Below are 12,373 nucleotides of genomic sequence, written 5' to 3' on the forward strand. Positions count from 1 at the left end.
GATTTGGTGTCCACAGAAAGCCCACGGAGAGGTCGGGGGCTCTGCCTTTTCCCCTGGCTCCTCGGAGTCCAGATGCGTCCCCGCTCCCAGGAGAAGCTGCCCAGCGCCGTCGCCGGCCCTCTCGGAGTTCGTGGAAGGGCTTCGCAAGAAAAGGGCCCAGAGAGGACAAGGGTCCCCTCTGGGCCTGGAGGACTGGCCCACCCTCCCCATCTACCAGACCACCGGCGCCTCCACGCTCAGGAGGGGCAGGGCCAGCAGCGACGAGGGAGAGCTGTTCCTGAGGTCACGGGCAAGGTCACCCCTGGAAGAAGAGGGGGCCGCGCGGACATCGGCTGGTCTGCTGCGCTCCACCAGCCTGAAATGCATCTCCTCCGCGGGCGCAGAGGGCACCCCCCAGCTGCCCGAGAAGCTCGAGACCCGGTTCAGTTCGTGCGAGTCCCTCTTGGAATCGGGGCCCACCCTGGGGAGAAAACCGAGCCCCCCGACCCTGCCCAGGGACACGCTCTTGTCACCCACACTGCGACCCCGGAGGAGGTGTCTGGAGTCCTCAGTGGATGACGCGGGCTGTCCGGACCTCGGAAAGGAGCCGCTGGTCTTCCAGAACAGGCAGTTTGCCCACCTGATGGAGGAGCCTGTGGACAGCGACCCGTTCAGCTGGACGCACCCCAGCCTGGACATCAGACGCAAACCCAGCGTGGACTTCGATGACTTCCTCCCTGCCATCCGGAAGCCCGAGACCCCTCCATCCTTGGCCGGAGCAGCCAAAGACGAGCACAAAGGTTCCAAGCACTCGAGTGTCCACCTTGAGATGGAAAAGGCTGACCGTCCCTTTGTCTCGGGCATCAAAACCATTTTGAAAAAGAGCCCGGAGTCCAAGGAGGACCCCGCACACCTCTCTGACTCGTCTTCATCCTCCAGTTCCATTGTGTCCTTCAAAAGTGCCGACAGCATCAAGAGCCGGCCGAGAGCCCCTGGACTGGAGGGCGACCGTGGAGAACAGATGTCCCCCGAGAACAGAGGGCCAGGTGCAGAGAGGAGAGAAGACGTGGAGAGCATAATGAAGAAGTACCTCCAGAAGTAGGCCCTGCAGGTAAGGCGGCAGGTGGGCCGCGGAGCCGCGGGTGGCCACCGTGAGCCTTGCAGAAAGCCAGTGGTGTTGCTGCCTTTAATTCCGTGACCCACGGCTCCCAGGATTGTGGTGGTTTTAGCCAAAATAATGTCTTGCGGGTTGCAAAGCAGATGCCCTCTGCAGGGGCCACCTATGGTCCCCTTGCAAGTTAAAATGCAGATGCAGCAGGAGGCCAGGGGGTCCCGTGGGGGTCCTGAAGGAGGAGCCCGAGGTTTCAAGGCTCCCCAGCTGAGGTCACTGAACTCTTTGCACCTGGGGGTGGGGAGGATCTAGGGCCCCCTCTCCATCCCTGGGGACAAGTGGTCCCCACCCCGGAAGGGCAGAGCCCAACTACTGCATCACATAGAGGGCCACTGAGTCCAAGGTGGGGGCGCAGCAGGTGGACATTCAAGGGTCAGAGAGGTCAGGCCACTGCTGCACCATCACCCGGGTGGACTCCTCTCCTGCGTCTCATACGTCCCCTTAGATGTGCCATCCAGGTGTCTGCATCCGTGAGCTGGGAGCTGGCCCAGAGCCACAGCCTCCGCCACCCCCGGTCCCCGAAGCTCAGGATATTCACAAGACTTCAGGGCTCCAGCAGCACGTGTGCACCCTGCCCCAGGCCCAGGCTGCCCTGACCCCCACCAGCTGCACCCCGCACGTCTGCACACCTCGGCCCATCAAAAAGCCATTGCCCCCTCCGCGGGGACACGCTTGGACTCCATCGGAGCAAATTAATTTGACTGCACATGGCCTCCTCTCTGCTCTCAATTACCAAGTGAAGATCTGATATTCATTTACATCATTGTGCTCCTGGGGACATAGGAAGCCGTTTCAAAGGCCAAGTAGAGGGCACACGTCCATCCAGGGAATGGTCCTTGGCAGAAATGGCCCAAGAAGATCTTGCCTCTGCCGTTTTTTATGGTTCTGTAAGATCTCGAGTCCCCTTCCTTCCCCCACGCAAGGCGCTTTTCCAGAGGCGCTCACCCTGGGAGCAGAGCACCTGCCTAAGAATGCCCTTGACTTCCACACTGGAGTTCTGAACTCCGCGGTGCGGCCCCTCTCCCCACGGCTGACGGACTTTGGAAGCAAACTGGAGCCCAGTCTTAGTTCTTCCTGCAACTAGTCACAAGACCTTGGGCAAGGGGTGCCATCATGCCCTTGGCTGGAACCTGGGGATAATAATGCTAATGACTTCATGTGACATTGAAGGTTTAACAAGAATACAGGAGACCCCTAGCACAGCCTGGCACCCAGCAGATGCCATAATTGCCAGGTGACCTTGCACTTGGAAATGTGGTCCTGTATTCGTCAGCTTTCTGTTACTGTCACAAATATCTAGTGTAATCATCTTATAAAGTGAAAAGGTTGGTTTGGGCTCACAGTTTGCAGATTCCAGTCCATAATGGGTGGGCTCTGTTGCTTTTGAGGCCTGTGGCGAGACAGTACTTCCTGCTGGGAACACAGGGCAAAGCCTCTCACCATAATCTCTGCCAAGAGCCCCCCAAGGACCAGAGGACCCTCCCCCTCTTGGAGTTCCCGCCTCCCAGTAGGATCTGGCTGGGAATGGAGGCCTGACCCGTGGGCCTTCCTGGAGACCCGTGGATCTTGATCTTGAGCCAATCTAGAGCAGGTCCTTTAGAAAACCTGCCCGGGGTTTTTTCTCCAGTTGATCCCTCTGCGGCTCCTTCTCCACCCGGGGCAGGCTCTAGAGGGACCCCCTGGGAACACATAATGCCAGCCCCCATCAAGCCCCTCCTGCACCCGTCACCTCTCACCAGCTCTGATCTGCGTTTGCCCCCAGCTTCTGGAGATGCGGTCCTCCAAGTCTCCCCAGCTCCACAGCCGCCTGGAGACAGAGACTGGCCAGGCCTCGCGGGGCTGGAGCCGCCCACACAGCCACCCCGAGAGGCGGGAAGGACCCAGGAGGCAGCTCCCGCTGGGGGCCAGGGGCGCCCTGTGCTTGGTCTGTACAAATAAAGTCGTCTTCCTTGGTATCCGGGCCTCTCTGTTCTGTGACCACGCCTCCTGGGACCCCGGAGGGCTCTCGGGTGCACCTGGGACATAAGGACTGCAAAGAATGGGACGGGCCACAGTGTCCCCAGTGTCTCCCTTCCTGTCCCCCTGCAGTGGCTTCCTCCTCCTCCCTCCTGGCACGTTGGCTTAAGAGCCCCCTCCTCCGGGAAGTCTTCCCTGATCATCCAGCTGAAGTCCAGGCTGTTCTCTGTTCCCCTCCCCCACCCCGGGGCGGCTGCGTCCCTTTGTCTGTCCCTCTGCTGGAGGAGCTCCATGAGCCAATGATCCAGTGGTGAGCCCAGGCACCCTGGGTGCTCAGGACACCGGCACGCACCGCCCTGCCCACGCCCACCCGCATCGACCCCTGAGAGCGGGAGGACGTCCACACCCCACCGTCCCCACAGCTGCACACCTGCACACACACCCATAATGCACACGTGGACCAGGAAGCACACCCGGCACGTCGTCCGGCCCTGTGGCTCGGGTGCCGGTGTCCAAGCGTCGACCTCTTCGTGGCCCCGAAGCTGTCCGTGGGTGGCTGGCCATCTCTGTGCGCTGCTCCGCGGACACTTCCTGTGGGGTCTGCTGCGGTTCCACAGAGCCCTGGAGGACAGAGGCCTGGGAGCCCCTTCCCACAGAGGGGCCCTGGGGAGGGGCACGCTGCTGCGGCTGGACAGCCAGTGCCTGCTCTGTCCAAATTCCCTCCAGCATGGACGCCCCGTCCTGCCCAGACACTCTCCACCCCCAGACCCTGCTGACCGGCCAGTCGCAGCCCCACTGTGGGGGGACAGCAGAGCGAGGGGCCTCAGCCACGGATGGTCGCCTCCAAGATCAAGGTGTTGGCGCTCTCCTGGGCTGCAGGTGGCCGTCCTCTCCCTGAGTCCTTCCATACCGCCTTCCCTCCGTGGGGGTCTGGTGACAACCAGTGGGAGCGCGTGTCCTGAAGGGGCTGGGGGGACCAGGGGTGCACGGGGACAGGGGTGGACGTGTTTCGCCGTCGCAGGTGTGTCCCCCTGTCCATGGGTTCACAGGCCAGGGCCCTGGGGAGTGTCCGCCACCAGCCTGCCAGTCGCAGGAAGCCCCAGCTCGCTGGACGCAGCTGGACCATGGGGGGGACAGCACATCTGTGGAGGGCCAGAGGCCCTGGCTGCCCACGCCCACTGACACTCGGCTCAGCATGGAGAACTGGTGGCTCGTGCACAGGGCCCCAGGCTCCCACGGCGGAACCCCCGGGGTCTTGGAGCCTGGAGAGGTCACTGCCTTCGTGGGGCAGTTCCCCATCTTGGAGAAGAGGTTCCCAGGCCGCCTGGTCTTCAGGAGGGAGGAGACGATGACCATTAGTTCACCAGAAATCCCTAGGGACGCGGCGGCCGGGGGGCTGGGCCGCAGGGTCTTTCTCGGGTCTGCGGGTCTGAAGCGTGGGTGCTGGGGACGTGGTTCCCGGGGCCTCTCTGAGTTGTTGGCAGACAGTGTCCTCTTGCTGTCCCCACAGGGCCTCTCCCCCATGTCCTCGTACCCCTGGTGCCCCTCCGTGTGTCCGTGTCTCCTCCTGCTAGTCAGGTAGGACCAGGGCCACCCAATGGCCTCATTTACAGGGGTCATTTCAGAAGGCCCTGTCCACGGGTACCTCACAGTCTGCAGCCGTGGGGACTGGGGACTCCAGCATCTGGATTTCAGGGGGGTCACAACTGAGTTCACAGCGCGTGCTACCCACAGTGAGGGTGGTGAGCTCACCCATGGTGACGGTCACTCATGTGGTGGTCAGATGAACAGGCCTGAGCTCCCGGTGTGGTCCACAGGGAAAAGCCATCGCGGGTGTCAGGGACAGAAGCACACGGCCTTCCTGGGCCTGGCACCCGTGCGTTTCTGCGAGCTTCTCTTCGGGCGCCACCAGACGTCTCCATGCAACCAGTATCTGCCGAACGCCTCCCCGGTGCTGTGCCCACAGGGATCGGGTGGGGACAGGCAGGGGACGCTGCTGCTTTTCAGTGGGGAATGTGCTAGCTGGGGACACAGACAATAAACATGGACATAAATAGACGGTCAGCAGAAAATGTCTGTGGAGGGAAATAAAGCGGAAACTACCTCGCGAGCACCCCGTTAAAAATTTATAGAGCGTCGATGTCACAAAAAGACGTTTTTATCAGGGAGGAGACCTGTCATGATTCTTCAATGATGGACACAGAAAACCTCCAAATAGGTTCGATTCGGGTTGTGGCAGCGAAGATTCCATTGTTGGCAGTAAACGGGAACCCTGAAGAGGGCATGGGAAGTCACAGTGCCCCCGCCTGGCATCCCAGTGCCTTGGGAGGCTGAGGCAGGAGGATCGAGTTCAAAGCCAGCCTCTGCAAAAGTGAGGCCCTGAGCAGCTCAGGGAGACCCTGTCTCTAAATAAAACACAGAATAGGGCTGGGGACGGGGCTCAGGGGTCGAGTGTCCCTGAGTTCAACCCCCAGTGCCCAGAAAGTGGAACCACCCCCACCTTGTGTGGGGCACGTCCTGCCCCTCTCTCCGCAGCTTCTCCAAGGCTGGGTTCTCATCTGGGGAACATGGACAGTGACCCAGTAAGCAGCCTCAGGACGAATAAGAGACACAGGGCAGGGCCTGAGCCCACCGGGGCTGGGCGCGGTCTGTCCTCCATCCTGCCCATCAGTGCCCTTCCCTTCTCGGGACCCATCCCACCTCCCCTGATGCGCTTTCCTGTGTAAGTAAAATGATGCTTTTAAGGACTGATTTGGGGGGACCCAGTGGAGCCATTCTGTTCAGCCAGGCAGGGAATATTTATAACTTCTTTTCTAAAAGCAAATGATTTCTCAGAGATGCTGAATCCATCCTAAGCAGCCTCTGGGCTGTCTTGTAAATACACAGATAGGAGCGTTAGCCAAGCCCCAGTTGTCCAGCAAACCAGAACAGGGATGCCGGAGGCCGTAGGTACCCGGGCTGCGTCTCTCCCAACCCGGCTGTTTTGAAGCCAGGACTTTCTTTCACTCCTGCTCCTCTTCAAATACCCCTTTACCTCATCAATTGAGAAGTCATTCAACAAACATTTATTGAGGAACTATTATGTGCCAGGCATGGTGCTGCTCACCACGGAGCCAAGAAGGGGCAAGAGAGACAGTCCTGCCTCTGTGGGCCTTTCAAGAGAAGACCCCAGTGCCTGGCCACATAAACCAGCAGTGGCAATATCAACACGAGTGACCTGTACTTTTCCTTTCGTTGTTAAGGTCTGTTTTAGAGACAGTGAAATCCTCGGATCTCAAGCGTGCCAATCGTCTGTTTTGACAAAGTCACGTCAGGACAGATCATTTCTGATCATCCTAGGAGTTCTGGCTCATGTTCCTTTCCAGGCAAACCCTCCTCCCCTGCCCCTCACAAGCAAGCACTGCCCGGCTTTGTTCATCCTCGGTGAATTTCACCTCTTCTAATTTTTCCTACAAAGAGGATCGTGTAAACTGTACTTTGAGGAGAGATTTCTTTTATTCAGCAAAGCTTACTTTTACATCAGGAATTGAACCCAGGGGCACTTAACCCCTGAGCCACATCCCCAGCCCTTTTTATATTTTATTTAGAGACAGGATCTCCCTGAGTTGCTTTGGGCCTCACTAACTTACTGAGGCTGGCCTCAAACTTATGATCCTCCTGCCTCAGCCTCCCACGCCACTGGGATGACAGGCGTGTGTGACCACGCCCAGCTCAGCAAACCTTTTTGATATTCACCTATGTTATTGAATGAATCCCTTTTTTAAAAAATTCTGTTTTTGTTGATGCTGAAAATCTCCCATTATCTAAATGTAGCCCGGCCTTTTATCCATCTTCCTGTAGATAGATATTTGGACTCTTTCCAATTGGCGTTTATTATAACATTTCTATTCAGAGCTTTTTATGGACATTTGTTTTCATTTCTCTTGGATAAATACCCAGGAGTCCAACAGCAGGGATACCAGGTAGATAGATGGATATTGAACTTCTGGAGAAGTCACCAAACTGTTTTCCAATGACCAGTGACAATCCGCTGTTTTCTATTTCCCCACCCACATGGGAGAGTCCCAGCCCCTCCCGTCCTGCCCGCATTGCTGGGGGCGGTGTTTTGATTCTGGCTGGTACAGTGGGTGGGGAACACAGCCCACGGCCCTTTTAGTTGGCATTTCTCTAATGACTCACAGTGTGAGACCCTTGCCAGGTGTCATGGGCCAGTTGTGCATGTTCTCATGTGAAGTGTCCCTGCAAGTCTCTTTTTATTGGATGGTTGATCCTTTTATGACCCAGTTGTAAGAATTGTTTCTATGTTCTGGACGCAGGTCCTCGGCAGATATATGCTTTGCAATATTTCCCACCGGCCTGCGGCTTGCAGAATCATTTTCTTAAGGACGCATTTAGATGAAGCAGATGTTTTTAGTTTGGGTGAATCCAGTTTATTTTTCCGGTTCCTTTTATGACTCGTAGTTTATAAACCCTCTGGAAGAACATTTTTCTATCCAAAAGGTCATGAAGACACCTCTGATTTGTGTCTCCTTCTGGCTTTCCGTGTGGGTCTTTGCGTTCAGACCCACAAGCCCGCAGTACCCTAGCCATGGACCAAGCGCTCACCACGGAGCATCTTCTTTAATTAATGTTTTTATGTTTAAATATTTAGACAATGGGGAGTTTGTCAGCATCAACAAAAACAAATTAATGTTTTAATTAAGGTCTACTTTAATCAATGAATGTCTGTGGACTTGTCAAAGAAGTAACAACAAGATAGACAGATCTCCATTCGCACCTGGGAGGATTCTCATTTTGGATTTTGTTTTCTGTTTGTTTGGTACCAGGGATTGACTCAGGGCACTTGACCACGGAGCCACGTCCCCAGCCCTGTTCTGTGCTTTATTTAGAGACAGGGTCTTACCGAGTTGCTTTGGGCCTCGCTGTGGCTGAGGCTGGCTTTGAACTCACGATCCTCCTGCCTCAGCCTCCTGAGCCTCTGGGATGACAGGCGTGCACCATGCTCCACCTCATTCCGGCTTCCTATTACATTTCAATGCTTGGCTCCCCTCTGTCCTCCGGGAATCTCTGTCCAGCACCCAGGTGGAACCAGGCAGATCTGCTGGGGGACCTGCCCTCTCCTACCATGTTGAAGGCTCTGGGTCCTGGCGCTAGAGGACACGGGAGAGGGGGCCGCTGTGGACCACAACTATTTCCCAGGCTCAGGACTCAGATAGCCGCTGAGGTGAAGTAAGATGAGACTGAGCAAGTTCAAGCAGAGAGGACCTCGGGAGAGCCAGCACCCAAGGCCCAGCGGCCACCGCGCCTCTCAGCGGACGGTTTGTCCAGTGACAATGGGAAATCACAGTCATGGCCCCAGCAAGTCGTTGCTCCCACATCCTTGCTTGTCTTGCGACCTTGGAGCTCAGGCCATAAAAGCAGACGCTTCCTTCCCCACATCCCCCCCCCTGCCCCCGTCTGATAAGGAGCCGGTCTTGGGAGGTCTGGCGGCTTTCCACCTGCTCCCGTGCCTCCGTCCTGTTAGGAGGACGTGCCTGGGCTGACCAGGTGGCTCGGGAGAGTGACAGGCAGCTCAGCCAGCCCAGCCCTCACGCCCATCATCAAAGCCGAGGACATGCAAGGCTGGCTGGTGGCCAGCCACCAACTCCCAGAGTGTCAGCCATGTCCCTTGGGAACCAGATGCCGGGATGGCCTCGGGAGCAGGTGCTCACTGGGGGGTGTGCCTGGGAAAGAGACAAGAAGGGAGAGGCAGACCCCCGTGCAGAGGGGACTCCTGTCATAGGAGGGTTGGGCAGAGGGCCTCGGCTCACGGCCACCTCTGAACAAGCCGACCAAGCCCCAGCGGGAACACGGGAGCAAAGACGCCCCTTAATAGGAGCCTAGCGTGGGGCAGGCACAGCCAGGCCCTGGTCCTGTCCATGTTCTGTCACTCTCCAAGGTCGGAGCTCCAGGTGTAGTCTTGGTCGAAAGCCCAGGGAGAGCCCAAAGGCTCAGACAATGGAGGCTGTCAAAGCAGCCCTCACAGCTGAACATGAAGTTCTCTCTTAAGCAGCAGATCAGGGCTGTGTCCCCAAGATTGTCATGTATAGGAGCGGGAGCCCAGCCAGACCAGCAGAGCAGAGCCAAGCACACCAACCAGTGACCCTGACAGCCGCACATTTACTATTGTATACCACTGGGCTTCGGTGAGTGTTTGTTACACAGCATGACTGCAGCAGTAACTAACTGATACAATGAGATGGCTCCATCCTCAATGGGCAGGCAGCTTACTGCTCAATGGGGGAAAGATGGAGGCTTGGCTCCAGCTGCATGCACACATTCATAAATAGTGCTGATTCTTCATAGATTAAGTGACTCTGGCAACCCATGACTATTTAATAACGTCTGTTCTTGGACTTCATTAAGTGTCAATTTGCAATGATCAGCACAATCGTGACACCCCAGCAGCTGTCCGGCTGGCGTGGGGTGGGGGCTGAGGTATCCTATGATCACTAACATGCAGATACTGTCAGGGCATCTGAACACGCTTGCTACTTACCCATGTCTGCACACCCATACGGTGGTGCCGTGAGGGCAGAGGTTGGCCTGGTTGACCCATGCTCGATGAAACAGAGGAAATGCCATCCACAATGACCTCTAGAAAGAAGGGACACTTTCCAATTTTAGCTCCCACTAAGTCTCAGAGTTTTTGTGAACTGGGCCCCGAGACAGACAGAAAGGCCCCGGGGTTGGGGGGCTCTTCCCTGCCCTTTCCACCCAGTCTTCAGTCCCTCTCCATCTATCACCATGCCTCAGAACCAACTTTGGCCACTCATCAGAGGGACGCTGAGTCTGCCACTGAAGTGTCCCAGCCGGGCCCATCCCCCTGGGCTTCCACCACGGCCACCTTGCTGGACCCGCCAGCGTCTCTGGCCTGGAGGTGGCGACCGTCTCTCACCTGGAGTCCCCATTCGCACACCTGGGCCCGACAGTCTGTTCTCTGCCCACAATTCAGAGTGATCTTGTTAAAACAGGCGGATCAGGCCCAAGGCTGTGCTCAGAATTCTTGCATGGTGTCCCCTCTCCTCCAAGTAACAGTGAAATCTTCAACACAGCTTTTGCAGATGGATGGCTATGGGACAAACCACTGCAAAACGTGTTTTCTGGGTTGCTTGTATAGTTTTTCCGTTTTGAATAAAATGGGCTGGGGACAGCGAGAAAGCCCTCAATGACCTCACACACGTGACCCATGGTTAGAGCTGGCTGCTGGCTGTTCTGGGAACCCGACTGGGCCATGGACGGGGCATCTGCAATCTTCTCCATGGGGTCCTCTGCAGTTCTGCTTGCGCTTCCTCCCAGCATGGCGGCAGAGTCCAGGCACAAGCCCAAGAGGTGGAAGTGGAGGCCACAGAAGGCTGGAGGCCAAGCCTCAGGAAGAGCACAGCATTGCTTCTGTCCGTTCACTTACTTGGTCCATTGTTAGTGTGTGAGGGACAGCCAGACAGACAGACAGAGACCGAAGGGCATGATCACTGCACGTCCTGCTTCCTGGAGGCAGACCCACCACCGTGTGACCGGCAGTGCCTGCCCCCACGTCTAGCCCTGGACCACCCCCAACAGCAGCCGCCAGCCACGGGTGCCGAGGCGCGGCTCAGACTGAGACCCTGTGAGCACAGGATGCGTAGCAGGTCATGAGGTCACGGAGACGCGGACGTCTGGAGACTGTGCAATGCCCCATTGATGGCGTGACAGACCCTTCATCTTGCAGTGACGGTATGTGGCTCTGTGGGGCTACATGGAACCTACTAGTGAAGCTGATGTCACCGTTCCTTTCTGCTCTGCTGGGTGTCTAGGGAGGCCACGCGCTCTGGCCTGCATCCCCTCTGTGTCGCGGACAGCTGCTCCATCCAGCCCCGGCCTGGCCTCTGACACCCCACATCGCCCGTCGTTCCTGACCCCGCGACGCTGGCCGCCACTCCCCCCTCTGCCGATCTCCTCTCCTTGCTGTTCCTGGAGCCTGGACAGCTCTTCCCGAGGGAGCCGGCCTGGCCTCTGTCCTCTTCAACCCGTCTCCTCTAGAGTCTGAAGTAGGTCCCTGGCCACTGGCCTCCTGGTGCTCGGGGCCCGTGTCAACAGTGGCACTTAGTGCGAGGTCCGCCTGCTTCCCGTCCACCTCGCTGGTCGGGAGAACCCACCCCGCTGGCGGCCCTCCCCTGGCATGAAGGGGCAGCTCAAGGCACCACTGCCCAAGGAAGGTCCTGAAAGACACGGGGTCCACCCAAGAGCTCCCGGCCCCACACCAGTGACCCCAGATCCTAAGGCCAGATCTTAGATGCATAAGCAGGGCTTCCATTTTTATCCTTGTCACCATGACTATTGGCTAGGGTTGAAGGCCTGGCAGGGGTGGGGGGAGTGATACTGGCCAGATGACCTTGTTTCATTGTGCACATGCACAAATAGGTGGCACCAGTTCCCGCCAAGATGTACAATGATAATGCACCAGTAAAAAATATGGAGAGAAAAATCACTAAAAGACAAAGACCCGTGGGAGACTCTCAGAGAGACAGTGAGAGTTCAGAGCCATCTATGGGGTCCTCCTCCACCAGCAGAAATGGACCCAGCCCAAAACTGCCAGACTCCCTCACAGCTGGGGTCTACCTTGCTGTAGCTCCCTATTACCCTGAGCTCAAAGCCAAAACAAACAGCGCTCCACTCTATCACACTCTACAGGGTCGTAAACATGTAACTGACAATCAGCTGTTAGTGTTTTGGCTTGTTACACACACACACACACACACACTCACACACACACTCACACTCACACACTCACTCACACACACACACTCACACACACTCACTCACACACACACTCACTCACACACTCACACACACACACAGTCACACTCACACCACACACACACACACTCACACACACAGTCACACTCACACCACACACACTCACTCACACACACACACTCACACACTCACACACACACACTCACACACACACTCACACTCACACACTCACTCACACACACACACTCACACACACACACTCACTCACACACCCACACACACTCACACACACAGTCACACTCACACCACACACACACTCACACACACACACACTCACACACTCACTCACTCACACACACACACAACAGATAGATGAGATAGATGCAGAGAAGACTTCCCAGGAGAAGGATCATCGACAGCTCAGGGGGCTTCCCCATCTGTCAAACTGCACCCTATGGGTCTCCAAGGTGGCCTCCCCCTGGCCCCCAGCAC

General features: G+C 57.0%; 1 protein-coding gene across 1 annotated transcript; it reads left to right on the plus strand.

Annotated features, from left to right (window-relative positions):
* Positions 1-90: 90 nt before the first annotated feature.
* Positions 91-3,105, plus strand: LOC143640109 (unconventional myosin-XVIIIb-like; the record flags this gene model as incomplete). The annotated part of the gene is made up of 2 exons (XM_077108039.1): positions 91-1,090; positions 1,596-3,105. A coding segment is annotated over one exon (991 nt), but the record flags the coding sequence as incomplete, so codon positions are not given.
* Between the last annotated feature and the right edge of the window lie 9,268 nt (positions 3,106-12,373).

The sequence above is a fragment of the Callospermophilus lateralis genome, unplaced genomic scaffold (genome assembly GCF_048772815.1).
Source record: "Callospermophilus lateralis isolate mCalLat2 unplaced genomic scaffold, mCalLat2.hap1 Scaffold_12027, whole genome shotgun sequence".
Taxonomy (NCBI): domain Eukaryota; kingdom Metazoa; phylum Chordata; class Mammalia; order Rodentia; family Sciuridae; genus Callospermophilus; species Callospermophilus lateralis.